Source organism: Xiphophorus hellerii, chromosome 20 (assembly GCF_003331165.1).
Source record: "Xiphophorus hellerii strain 12219 chromosome 20, Xiphophorus_hellerii-4.1, whole genome shotgun sequence".
Taxonomy (NCBI): domain Eukaryota; kingdom Metazoa; phylum Chordata; class Actinopteri; order Cyprinodontiformes; family Poeciliidae; genus Xiphophorus; species Xiphophorus hellerii.
This window is the reverse complement of record NC_045691.1, coordinates 34,317,978-34,332,393: the sequence shown is the minus strand read 5'-3', so window position 1 is coordinate 34,332,393 and position 14,416 is coordinate 34,317,978. Positions and strand designations below refer to the sequence as shown.

Here is a 14,416-nt window from a genome sequence, read left to right as displayed (position 1 = left end):
CATAATAAATTAGTGAAATTGTCCCAGAAATGTTAAAACTTACTTATTCAACTAAATTACTAAATTAAAAATCAATTCTCATCTCATTCTAATCTGTCTCTGCTGTTTCTGTGTTAAATCTCCAATATAAATATGTTTCAGTAATTTTTAGGGGTTTCATGAGGTTAGTCTTTTTATAAGACACAAAAAATTGCTTTATGATCAAGTCTACATTGCTGAAATAGTAAAGAACATTTAAGATATATATTTGCAAGACAGTAAGATTTTAAGGAATGGCATGTAAGCCGTTTCCTTGACAACACAGCTAAAATGTGACGCTTATTGGCAATGACTGCTAAATTAGCTGCACTTGCTAGCAGATTTGACTTTAGCATTAACAATGTTGCTAACATAGTTAAAACAAATAAATAACTAAGCTAACCTATATCAAACTTTACATTAACAATTTCATTTAATTCAATTTAGATTGTTATACCTAATATTTAATCCCTTTAAAGATTTCTTTTTATAGTGTAACTTTTCAGAAATAGTTCCTTGTAATCCCAATAAAAGGTGAAAAAAGTGTGCTTATATACTTAAGTTTGACATGCTCAGAAAAATCTGATATGCTTTTGAAAGGACATGAGAGATAAGGAGAGTGTAGGTTCTTTTAGTTACAATAGCTACAATCTCAAACATATGGGCCAGGTTTTCTCAGTTCTTAAATGTCAGCTGAGAAGATTCATAAACACTCTGATTGGACTGAATGTTACATTTAAAATCTTCTGCATACTCTGTCAGAAGAAGAAAGTGTTTTTGGTGGCCGTCTAAAACAATCATGTGTTGGTCCAGGAGAAAAACATCCACTAGTGAAACTGTTGTCTTCATTCCCATAGCAACTTGTAGTTTAGCTGTTTTTTATTTTACTTATTTATTTATTTATTTATTTTTGCTTGATCAGAGTTAAGGGAGGATTATATCACTTTGAATGGTTTTAGCTTCCTCATGACTACATTTGAGAAAAAGAGCTGAAGTTGAGCCCTCCCAGGAAGGACTGTTCCTTGGTGGAGAGCACCACCTTCTGACCATTGTTACTAATAAGAAAATGTCTCTCTGTTAGATATTTGATATTGAAGTTATTACAGATCACATTAGAACATGGATTATGTTTTATAGCCATTTTCTTCTAAAACGTTATGTTTTTATTGTGTCAGTGTTTTTACAGATACATGTACTCATAAATACTTTTTATCATCTATAGGCTTCAACTAATAATAACTACAGCATTTTGCACATTTTTGTTTTTACATTTTGTCACATTATAACCCTAGCAACAATGTATTTCTTTAGTATTTAATTTGATTGTATAGAAAAAAGTGCATGTCCACCTGGGATTTTAGCAAAATCTAGTTGTTCTTTGAAGGTGTCAGAGTTTTTATTTTTAGAGAACATAAGTTTAAAACATAATTAAGTTATACTAACTTCCCATAGTTTAAACATCTCAATTAGCACTGATAAATGTATCATTTAAAATGAACTAAAATAGGGCACAGTAAACATGTGGAAGACGCTCTGCTAAGACGGGATCAAAACATTATGAGTTTTGGAAAAGTAACACTGCACTTCACCCTGAACACACAATGCCCACCATGAAACACAGTGGTGGCAGTTTCATGCTGCTGGGATTCTTTTCTTCTACGGAGACAGCTAAACTGGTCGGAGTTGATGCTGAATACTTGAAACTGGGGTAGAGTTCCTTCCAGCAAGACATCAACCCCAAACATTAATCCTGAGCTACAATAGAATTGATTACATCCCCCTAAACATTTGGATGCACATTCTAAATCTTTTTTTACAATTCTTCGATTTCTTGCTAAAAAGTGTATTTTGCTACGATGGACTTCACTATATGTCCCAACATTAGAATATGTGGATTACACAGATATCTGTCGTCCTTCCTTTGGAAAAACTGACTAATGATCTTAACCACAAATTGGATATATTTTTGAAGCCTTGGGGTTCACTTGAGTGTTTTCTACTTAATCCCTAAGATTTTAGTTTATTATTTTATTTTGCTGCTTTATTTTTTTCTTGCTTGTTTTTTTCCATCTTACCATTTATGGCAAATTGCTATTTACATATGTTCTTCATCCATTCTGATTGAGTTTGAATTATTTTGTGGATAAGAGCAGGTGAAGGATTCAATGTGCAAAAACTTGCAGCTGTAATTTCAACAGAAAATGGTTCTAGAAGGTAGTGATTGGTTCAGGAGTGCTGAAAACAGGATACACACCACACTTCAAAGTTTTATTTGTTAAACAACATGAAAATCATATACTGTATTCCTTCCACTTCTCAGTTCTATATTACATTGTGTCACATAAAATGTCAATAAATTACATCTAGATTCTTGGATGTATTAAGACAAAATGTGAAAAGTTTAAAGGTTTTTGTACAAAAAAGTAAAACAATTTTGATGTGGCTCATATTTGTGTTATTGCAATAAAGACTACACCAAACCTATAGAATACTGAGTGAGTGTGTATGGGTTTTTTTTTTTTTTTTTTATAATTCTTAAATCTATAATTAATTTTTGTCTTTTTTGAAGATACAGCAGAGTGGATCATAATTGGATAAAATAAGATTCTGTTAGAATTTGTATTTAACCTTTTTAGGTTTGACTCTAATGAATCTTGTGTTAAATTTTAGCTTTGTGGGAAATATATCTGAAAAAAATAGGGGAAGAAACTTTTTGCATTTAAAGTATTTACCTGTGATATTCTTGTATGATATCCTTTACTCTCCATATTGTGCTGTCACCGTGTTTCTCATTAAGCTGCTAACATGTCTGTTATAATGAACGAAAAGAACAATGAGTGAACTGCTTCAGAAAACAAGTTGAAAGAATAATCTAATTTACGACTAATTGTTCAGTGGCTCGATCTACATGTCAATAGGGATCAGAGGCGCCCAGGAGTCGACTCTGAATTTATTACGGTGTTGTTTATGTGTCACGCCACTGATGTGCTGGGTGGATTAGGATCCCGACTTGATGGAGTGTGGTCACAAATTAATTGTGGATCATCATCCATTGCATAACACCCTCTTCATATTTTGTGTGCACACAACAGGGTAATTAGCTTCCTGTTAATTAGGTAATTAAGCTAATGAACAGGAGCTGCTCTTGATTTCCAACGAGGAGTGTTGGTGGTGGGGGTTTAAATGCTGTTCTGCTGCCGAAGGCTGTGGCATTCACGGTGTGACGAGAAGAGAATGCCTGCCAGAAGTTCAATAATGACGAGTAAAAGAGGCAAAGTATCGGAAACCAGCTAGTGGTTAGCTCAGTTTAGTTGTTAGCAAAGTGGATAAAGAAGTATATACATCCCTATTAAAATGCCATGTTTTGTAGTTGTAAAAAGTAAGACCATAAGTAATTTCAGAATATTTTTCTACTTTTTTGTGGCATATATCTCTGATTAATCAGTTAAATTAATCTGTTTGATCCAAATCTTAAAATAAACTCTACAATAAGCTGAATGCCTTAAGTGTGCACAATCTTAAACTAACTCTATTTCGAGCCACCTTTTGTTCAAGAACAACTTTAGGAGGTTTTATTTGAACAAAGCATCTTAAAATGTGGGTCTTCAACAAATAATGTAATTATTTGAGAATTACACATGAACCATTCATTCATTTTAGGACAGAAGTTGTCAAACACAGACATGGATCAAACATGCTTTGGGAAAATTTCACTAGCAGTATTCTATTTCTAAAATGTGTACTTATTCTACTGCAGTATAAAAATTCAATATAGTCCCTTTCCTAAAATAAAGGAAAGGGACTATCTGGCCAAAAGTAATTTTTTTTTTTTTTTTTGCCAAAATCACTTACCAGGAGTTCCAATAAGAATGGAGCATGCTGGATGTAGACTTCAACTTAATAAAGTCACTTCTATCCTGTTTGGTCCAGTTTGGGTGCTGATTTTCATCTCAGCCGCAAACTTCTTAAGAGAAACCTGGAGATTAGGGGACGCCGATGAATCAGCCGTGATTTTCTTAATATTGGGAGAATGCTGATCGACCTGACACTTGTGAAACAAATCTTATCTACTGATCTCATGTACTTCAACAATTGTCTAAAAATCAACTACTGTCCTCTATTTCCCTGCTGTGAGAGAGGTTTGACCGACCAGGTCCTATCTGCATGTTTGTAGTTAACTATGGTCACCTCACTGTTGCCAATTTAATAACTTTCTTGCTATCTTAGCTACTTTTTAGATAAAAGACATCAGTATTGACCGAAATTGAAAATGGCAGGTTAAAGATAGGTAATCTGACCCGAAAACTGTAACCTGGTGGCTACTGCAATCGGTGCACCCCTACTGGAAATCAGTCTGACAAAGCCAACAGAACCACATCATCTGTAAAAGGCAGAGACCACAAAATCAAGTCTCTGATTTTGTTGTCAGAATCAGAGACCTGATTCTGACAAGTCTCTGATTCAGAGATTGACTGAGCCTAGAGATTCTGTTCATTAAAGTTATAAGCAGAATCAGTGACAAAGGGAAACCTTGGTTGTCAGGGTCCAACTCTCACCAGAAATGAGTTAGACTTACAGCCAGACTAAATACCTGCTTATACAACCCAACCATATAACAATCAAATCAAGAAAAAAAATTTAATCCACATATTTCTGAATAGTCAAATTCAGTTGATCTAAGTGTGATCTATCTAGGGAAGTCTAGCCGATTGCATCAAGTTTTTGATTTCAAAGTTTTGGATCCTAAATGTTGCAAATCAAACCATACTTGTAAAAATATGTAGTTTACGTTTACAATGTGTACTTTTTAATTCTGTTACAGAGGAAACAGAAAAGGTGGTAAAATAATTTTGCTCAGTGTTCTTAGTGTTCTCAGTGAGAAGAAAAACTCCAAAGAAAATATTTTTCAGCTCCGTTTTATTTGATCTGTCCATGTCACTGCAAAAAGACTTCACAGAGGGAAACAAAGATCCTTTTTAAAACTATCAACCTGACATGAGATTAACTACAAAGGTGATGTGACAAAACATGCAAGATAACTTAAATGTATACTTAATCAAAAACAACTTGAAGTTGTTGTTAAAAGATGCATATTGCATGGATGAGAGCCGATCTAGTTTTCTTTTTATCCCTCTAAGCAGCAGTCTACATAAAAACTCAGGTACTCACTCAACCTTCATAAAGCATAATCCATCTTCAAACCACTAGAACATGAGAACAGTATGACCTACACATAATCACTGACCTAGAAGGCAGAAAGAAAACTAGAAGATTTACTGTCAGTGGAAACATGTAGCGGCAGGTGCGAAGGGAGAAAAATGTGTGGCATTATCTCATTATCTAACAATCAGTAACTTCACTTCGGAGCTCAATTAAAAAGAATATTGAATCCTGAAGCTTGAGGAAAAACTAATATTAAAACATTCCCTGATACTTTTACAGCACTTTTTTTTTTCGCCCATAAAAATAACGTTTAAAAATAATTATGGCCACATCCATGCTGGACTTCTCTTTGATCCTTTACGATGGCTTTACGATGGGTGGACGAACATGTGCAACATTTTCCAGTTTAAAGTTCACACTGTTTAAGAAAGAAAATATTACATTCACTCCATCTGTGACGATAAAACCCAAAACAGACAAAAAACAAAATACTTGGAACAACAAAAACATCTTAAAAACAGCAGAAGAGCGCTTTGGCACTGAAAAAGCTGAATGGATCATGATGGGAAAGCAGCAAATCGCAGTTAAAAACATACTAATTGGTGCAGCTAATAGTCATATTCAACAAGTTAAAATTTTCAGCAATATTCTAAGATATTGAATGTGACTTGTAGTCTGCACCAGGAATGACGAGTGGTCCCAGTACACTTCTAGCAGAACAGGAAATCGCCACCCTCACTACTTAATGCATTATGGATGAGATTTACACAGTTTACAATCTCTGAACCCTTCAGAGCTTCAGGACCCATATTATGATTAAAACAAGGCAGCAATCATTAAAAGATATAAAAATATATTGATAACCTCTCGTCATTGAAAGCAAAAAAAAAAAATACTATCCTTAACTAAGTTGTGGACATTGCCTTCCGTGAAGGCAGGTGCAGAGTTCTGGGTTTTGTTTTTTATTTAAAGTGCTTCACAATCTAATGTCTTGAACGTCCTCCCTCAAAGGCATGATGATCCATATGAGCTGAAAGAGACAGAGCAATTTCATTTCATTAGACATCTGCCTGACAAAGATTACTCAACGTGAAGGGCATGGAAAGTTCCAGGTGCTGAAAGAAACAACCGCAAGGCCAGGATTTTCAAAATGTTAGCAATAGAGATGAAGCTTCTTGAGTCAGCGTTTAAGGGGGATTTTTTAAACAATTTGTATATCAAGCAGGTTTAAGTGTCAGGACATGAAAGAAAAAATATCGGTCAATGTCTCAAATGGGGTAAAAAGTCAGCCAGCAACAGGAATCAGCAAACTTGATGGGGTAAAATAATCATGTTTGTCTGGTCACTGAACGCACCACAATTCAGCACAGTTAGATCGACAAAACTCTGAGGGAAGAACAGTCAGTATTAAGTGAGAGGAAGGACAACATTATGTTTTCTATGGAGGAATGTTGGCTGTTCATTCATAGGCTGCCACTTTAATTAGGGCAAGAGTCTTGAAAGTGCAGCTCAGGGGCCATTTGCAGATCTCAAAACGATTTCAGGTGGCCCATCTGCCCAAAATTGGACAAAGTTTTTAGATACACTTTAAAAAAGTGCTAGGATGTAAGTTTCACTTATGGGAGACATTTAGAAAGAAATATTTTATTAAAACTGTACACTACACTATGCGACATTCATTATCAGTCCTGTTTTTAATTTCATTTTATAGTAAAACACAACAACCAGTTACATTTACTAAAGAACAGACCAAGGCACTCCCTCTTATTAAAAAGGGCAAAATAAAGCAGGAGTGAGCTATACTCTCTTCTTGTTGATGAAATTAAAAAATGTGTACAATATTGTTTTATTTTTGCTTTTTAAATCAGGCAAACAACCATTTTTATGTTTTGGATTCACAGTGTCTTACACATCCTTTTTTTTGAGAAATCAAACTGCTTGGCTAGTTTCTTTAAAACATTGTGTTTGTTGTTGAGAAGGTAAAAATGAAAAAATGTAAATCTTATGCTAATTATAACTATACCTATATACTAACATACGATGTTAAAGACAGTTTAAAATGTCAACTTAATCATAATTTTATCTTAAGTTTTGAAATTATTGTGAAATCCTGTGTATTGGCAGAGCTGTGCTATACAAACGGCTCTTCCTCTCACAGTGTGACATCACCTCTTTTCACAGAAACAAATATTTACGGATCATTGTAAAGCCGTCGTCAGAATAAGCTTTTTTTTAGCGAAGACCATGTGCACAAACCAAAGATTTGATTTGAAGGACTATTGAATTATAGCGAATTAGCTAGGCAAGCCTCTTAACAATTTTATTTGCCAACGCATTTTTCGCACAACTTGAAGAAAAAAAATTATTTATATAAATATAAGCATATACATTTATACATGTATATATATACACACTTACGCTTATAAAAAACTGCTTTAAATGATATATATGGGAGCAGCTCATAGACTTTCCCCAAAATACTCGCTTTGTCGGCAAGCGTTGCATCTCTGTTCCATATTTGTACAACATCCTCCCGATCTCGAACACTAACACTGACGCCGACAATCTCATCATCTGAAAAATGGAAGAGAAAAACAGGAAACTGTTCGCAAAGGATCAAACTAAACATCTTTCATCTTGTTTTAATTTATTAAATTATCCTACTGTACCTGATGTGCAGTAATCTGCAAACTGTTCCCCGATAGTAGCAAGTAACAACTCTTTCCAAACTGTAGACTGAGACATAAAGCAGAAACTCATCACTAATACATTACTTTTAGGAGAAGAAAAGTAGGTAAACGATGGACAGCGCTTACACTGTTTTCTTTTGGGATTTTCATTTTCCATACCCCTCCTTTTGCGTTGCTTTCTTCCTCCCTGGTGATGTAGAAGATCAAAGTCAAAAATCCCAACTGAGAGATTGCAATTTTAGCTAAATATGTCATTTTTACATAATTAAAAACAGGTTAGTCACTGTAAGAAGCTGCTGATGTCGTTAATACTATGTGACTCACCATAGTGGCCTCCTTTCACCACGCATTAAGTGGTAGCTACATCTCAAAGGCAGGGCGGTGACAGGAGGGATGTTGTTATACACACTCCAAAACATCTTCAAGCATAAAACCAAATAAAATCAATAAATTAATATCAGTTCTGGATTTTTCATAGTCAAACTCTGATCTTGTGACTTGTACAGCAGCGCACTCTGCTGGACAAACTTTGTCTTAATGTCACAGAATCACATTTTTCCATCCATATGCCCTGTGGCTGTTTCTACACTTCAGAGTCTTTAACAATCTCTAAATATGACAAACATGTTTAAGATTTTTTTAGACTTTCAGAGCCAGAGCTTTCGAAAAAATAATCTTCACTGCTCCTGTCACTCCAGCAACTTCTTTTGGGACCATTTAAAAGGGTTTTAAACTGAATGATATGTATAAATAAATATTTTTAGCAAATCTGAAATCCTAACTTTTAGAGCATGGTAATCAACTCATGCAAAGACATAAGTGCAATGAAACGTCCTGCAGAAAAGGTATTAGGACCACTTTTATTTCCCTAAAATGAAAAGTCTGAATTCTTTGTTATTTTTTTTCTGGGAACCAATTAAACTTTAAGCAAAAAACTGAAAACATTGTTGCTGAAGTCTTCTCAATAAAGCTTTAAATTAAATGCCATGTCTGCAAGAGGAAAGATTGAGCCATCCTGTAACAAATTTTATGATTATTGCAGGTAAGGAGGGTAAAGTCTCATTTTGTTTATGTCATAAAACTGTGCAAATTTCCATCAAGTTTAGTTTCCAGTGATTCTGTACATTTATAATCAGAGCATATCAATGTGAAGCTAGCTAGCAGCACACACTAAAAGTATGAAAGTATGTCACAAGCTGTTTGTTTCTCCACACATAAATATCAAAGGCGAGCCCAGCTGTCAGGTGCAGAGTTTTCCAGAATTTTTCAAGCTTGATTTCAATATGAAGCGGGCCTTCCTGGAACCTCACATTCCAGTTGACTTGGTTGTGTGCAAATACAGCTTTAAAAATCACACTCCATTATCTGACTGCAGCTTCTGCTCGACTTCGTTCAACAAAGCCAAACCTTGGCAATGTCACAACAGGAAATATCCAACATGTGTATCTATGTTTTTTCTCTCTCCTGGTGTCATTGTGGGGGTCTACGGAGGAGCTGTTGAATTTACGGAAGTTTCTGTCTTGTGTTTTGGTAACTTTTGGTAAATTGAGCCATGTTCACACACTGTGAAAATGGGTTTATTGATTCTTAGCTTTTACCAGCATCTATAACTAATCCCTCACCTAGTGCTCCACCCCACCATGCTTAAGGTCCTCCACCATCATCCCTCCGCAAATAAAGAACATTAGCAGTCTCAATGACTACCGACCAGTAGCACCCATCATCTCGTCCAGTCAGCTGACTGCAGCCCAGTATGCTTGGGGACTGGTCAGTCCCTCCCATCAGGGTGTCTTTTCCTAAACGAGTCAGTCAGTCCAGTCGTACTCCTGATCTCTTTCCTCTTTAGAGGACTGAGTTCTTTAAGTCTCACCTGAACAGTTTGCACAGTGTAGATCTTCTTTAGGTTGGATTCACACTCCGCAGCTGTCGTCCCTGGTAATGACCTGGAACGACAAGGACAAAAAAATAAATAAAATATCTGTTTCAGCTGCAATGGAGGAACAGAGAAGGAGAGAAGTATTCTTTCTGCAACCCAGGATGTCTATAGATAATCAGTAATATGCTCAGGAGTAAATATAGTCTGTCATCTTTGAATTCTAAAAACACCAGTGCAGAGAAACTAAAACAATTGCAATGGTTGGTCAGTTTGAGAGTATTGCTGCTGAATTTAACTAGATTTTTTTCTGGGGACAGTAATAGACTAACCAGAGGAAATAAAAGACTAACAGCCTCCAATTTGATGTTCTGACCCCACGGATCTTAATTCTGAAATATGTGTTGAGAGGAAGAAATTAGTTTCAGGTCAGAGATTTAGATTAATTTTATAATAACATTGACTGGTTAAGCAAACTCCTTAAGTCCATCTGGTTTAAAGGCTGCTAAAATGTGTTTTCTCCATTCAGCTAATGTGAAAAAAGTAGAATCAGAACAAGTCTGAATACAGATCCCTGAAGGACTGCAATATACACTCACTCACTTTATTAGGTATGCCTTGCTTACACAAGGTTGGACCCCCTTTTTGCCTTAAACCATTGTGGCATAGATTCAACAAGGTACTGGAAACATTCCTCAGAGTCTGGTCATATTGTCATGACAGCATCACACAGTTGCTCCAGATTTGTCGGCTGCACATCCATGATTCGAATCTCTCATTCCACCACATCCCAAAGGGGCTCTATTGGATTGAGTTCTGTTAACTGTGGAGGCCACTGAGTTCAGTGAGCTCATCGATGTGTTCAAGAAACCAGTCTGAGATGATTCACATGATTTATGACATGGGGCGTTATCCTGCTGGAAGTAGCCATCACAAGATGGGTACACTGTGGTCATAAAGGGATGGACATGGTCAGCAACAATACTGAGGTGGCATTGATACGATGCTCAATTAGTACTAATGGACCCAAAGTTTGCCAGGAAAATATCCCCCACACCATTTTACCACCACCAGCCTGAACCGTGGATACAAGGCAGGATGGATCCATGCTTTCATGTTACTGATGCCAAATTCTGACCCTACCATCCAAATGTTGCAGCAGAAATTGAGACTCATCAGAACAGGCAACTTTTTTCCAATCTTCTATTGTCCATTTTTGGTGAGTCTGTGTGAATTGTAGCCTCAGTTTCCTGTTCTTAGCTGACAGGAGTGGCACCTGGTGTGGTCTTCTGCTGCTGTAGCTCGTCCACCTCAAGGTTCGATGTGTTGTGCATTCAGAGATCCTTTTCTGCATACCTCGGTTGTGGTTATTTGAGTTATTGTTGCTGTTCTATCAGCTGGAACCAGCCTGGCCATTCTCCTCTGACCTCTGGCATCAACAAGGCATTTGTGCCCACAGAACTGCCACTCAAAGGATATTTTCTCTTTATCGGACCATTCTCTGTAAACCCTAGAGATGACTGTGCATGAAAATCCCAGTAGATTAGCAGTTTGTGAAATACTCAGACCAACCCATCTGGCACCAACAGCCATGCCACATTCAGAGTCTCTTAAATCTACTTTCTTCCCCATTCTGATGCTCGGTTCAGAGTTTGAACTGCAGCATATCATCTTGGCCATGTCTACATGCCTAAATGCATTGAGTTGCTGCCATGTGATTGGCTGAATCGACATTTGCGTTAATGAACATTTGGACAGGTGCACCTAATAAAGTGGTCAGTGAGTGTATACAACAGTCAACAGCATCCATTCCATTATTTTCACTTTAGCATAATTTCTTTTTTTTAAGTTAGCACTAGCAGAAACAAAGCATTCAAGGTTTTGTTTTCTTTTGCTTGAAAAAAAGAGCTGTTCAAAATGTTTATGGACATTTATTATTAACAATCCTTACTTTTTTGTCTCAATTTTATAGATTTAGTACAAATAATTAACCTAAACTCTGCTTGAATATGACAGCGTATTTAGGCCAGCCTGTTAAAATTCTGTTTGTTTGTTTTTTTTATTATGAGAATAATGTTGTAAGGAGGCCTAACACAATAACACTTTTTGTTGGATGATAAATTGTCCCAGAAGTTATCGCAATAAATTGTCTTTGTTTTGAGACCGTTTCCAAGTGATTTAATAGAAATGGCATAGTAATGCAAGAACTCATTCTCACTTAATTCTAATGAACATTAACACAGGAACTGGAAAATATTTTAAACATCCAAAATAAATAACCAAAACACAAAAATTGAATTATGAAGTCTCTGTAAACAAAACTGTCCTTCAAAAAAGGGTTAGTTGAGGTTGAAGCATCAGACTGAATACTTTTCTCACTTAATCTTTGGTAGAAAGAGAATAAAGAGAAAAACAATAAATCACGCAATTGGAAATTATTGAGCTTGTTCTAATTTATCATGCCATCAATTGATTTACTGCTTATTGCAACAGGCCTAGTAACAACACAAGAATACAGTTGTGTCATAAGGAGAATAAGGTCATATTACAAGAATAAAATCATACTAGTATGGCTTTATTATTAAACAAAGTTCAAATCTTTATTTTTAAGTTTATTGCTAAATACCATTATGTCACGGCACATTTACTCAAAAGTGACATACTTTATCAATGTCATGCTGTTCTATGTCTACTTCAGTCCTTACTAAGAGGTATGAACTAAAGTCAGGACAATCTTCTTCTACTCTCAAAATTTCATTAACATACTCAAATATATCAAGGGTGAGCATTTATTGTACCTATAATCATTTATTGTGATAAATTTCTTTTAAGATTTTTGATTTATCGATGTCACAGTAAATTCCTCTTAATACTGATATAAATCCCACTTTTTATTCAAGTGTTGTTCAAAAGATCCTTATTACAAATAATGTTTTTCAAGAGCAGTATTTGTTTGTGGTAATGTGATTGCTGTCAGTCAGTCAGCCATTTAAATTGTTATCACAATAGAACCACAAGGTATCATAAAAATTTAAGTCCATATTACCCATCCCTACAATACATATTAGCATGTGAGCTCTAAATGGCAATATGTATAACTATGACCTTAAAAAATGGATAAAAAAAGGAAGGCCCTTCACGCTAAGGTAAGTCTTTATATGGCAACACAGCATTCCAACAAAATACGTACTGGTTTAGCAAAGTAAAAAATGAGTAAAACTTGCGTTATTTATATAAGACAACAGAGTCTATTTCAGCTCAAAATCTTCCCGGTCCCCCTGCTGGATAACGCAAAGTAACTTCAGATGGACAGCGGGATAATACGGGGTCCCCTTCAGCTCCACTGTGCTGCGTAGGACCCTTTTCTATAGACAAGACAAAAGTAAAAGTCTTCAGTTGCACAACATAGCAGGGGTTTGGGGATAGGAAACTAAAAAAATGGTCGAAGAAGCCTTAAAGGCGAATATTTCTCCTGCTACGTTTCGCTCCTGGAGGCCTGTAAAGCGGTGGCCTTGCCTGCTGTTTTCCCTGCTCGTCCCGGGGCTCCTAACAAAAACACACGACGAATAAACTCTAAATGATACCTGTCGAGCCAAAAGGTCCAGGGCGAGTGAAGAGGCAGCGTCATTGTGTCGCCTTCTCGCTGTTTCTTTGTGATGTTTTCCAACTCTTTCTCGTCGATGTCAATGTTGTCCTCAGAGGGGACTGTCTGGTCGCTCAGGGCGCCTCTGTCCATCTGGACATCCGTCTGACCCGCGGGAACCGCCATTACCGCTGGAGACGAACCGAGGGCTTCGCTTTGTGCTCTGGTTAAAGCCTCCAGATAAGACGAACCGGTTTTGGTTTGAGCTTTATCTGCAAGTACAGTAACACACTACCGCTTTTCCGCCCATCAACTGCGAACGTCTTGACGTCATTCGGTAGGAGCGTCGCAGTTGGTCCACCCCAAAGACTACATAAAAATAGCAAGGACTCAGTCTTCCACTTTTTTTTTATTTTACCAAATGAATATGTCATAGATATTTCTAATTCCTGGCACTAATTTAGAATCAACATGCATCGCTTAGGAAGCTAGTACATTAAAACTTGTCGAGCTACTATGTCAAACATTTATAATAATATTTTACTTTCGGAAAGGCTGTGCAGTGACGCAGCTGCAATAAGAACCCTGGGCTTGACTCCAAAGTCCATTACAGATCCATTCAAATCAGATCATTATTGAAAAGTCCATTTATTTCAGGAATTTTATCACAAGTGAAACATATTATACAGATTAGACATACTAGTGTTTTCCAGCCTTTATTTATATTGATTATGATGATTTCTGCTTACATAATGAAAATATGACATTAAAATTAGAATATGAGACCAATAAAAATAAATTTTATCATGTAGAAATGTAAGTTTAATGAAAATTATGTTTATTACCACCTTAAGGATAGTCATTTTCAAAAGGTACTAGTAATCTAACAACTCTCCATACAGCATATTCTAATTCATTAAATTGTATTAAGTAGCAAGAGAGTCCAATAAAGAGAGGATTAAAGCTATGTTCCTTCTTCCAGGATTTGTGTGTTTTCATATATCCTTGTTTGATATATCAGAGGGTTTGACTTTACTTAAGTTATTTTAATGGAAATAAGATCTTGATAATTTCCCAGATTCTTACCAT

The 14,416-nt window shown here is 36.1% G+C and overlaps 1 protein-coding gene across 1 annotated transcript; it reads right to left on the bottom strand.

Moving 5' to 3' along the window:
* Positions 1-4,918: 4,918 nt before the first annotated feature.
* On the bottom strand, positions 4,919-13,652 carry LOC116710136 (eukaryotic translation initiation factor 4E type 3). Its single transcript, XM_032548987.1, has 7 exons — positions 13,329-13,652; positions 9,742-9,814; positions 8,196-8,290; positions 7,998-8,058; positions 7,851-7,917; positions 7,600-7,755; positions 4,919-6,211 (listed from the first exon to the last, which is right to left on the bottom strand). The coding sequence occupies exons 1-7, from the start codon at positions 13,511-13,513 to the stop codon at positions 6,165-6,167; spliced, it is 684 nt and encodes a 227-aa protein (XP_032404878.1). The 5' UTR covers positions 13,514-13,652; the 3' UTR covers positions 4,919-6,164.
* Between the last annotated feature and the right edge of the window lie 764 nt (positions 13,653-14,416).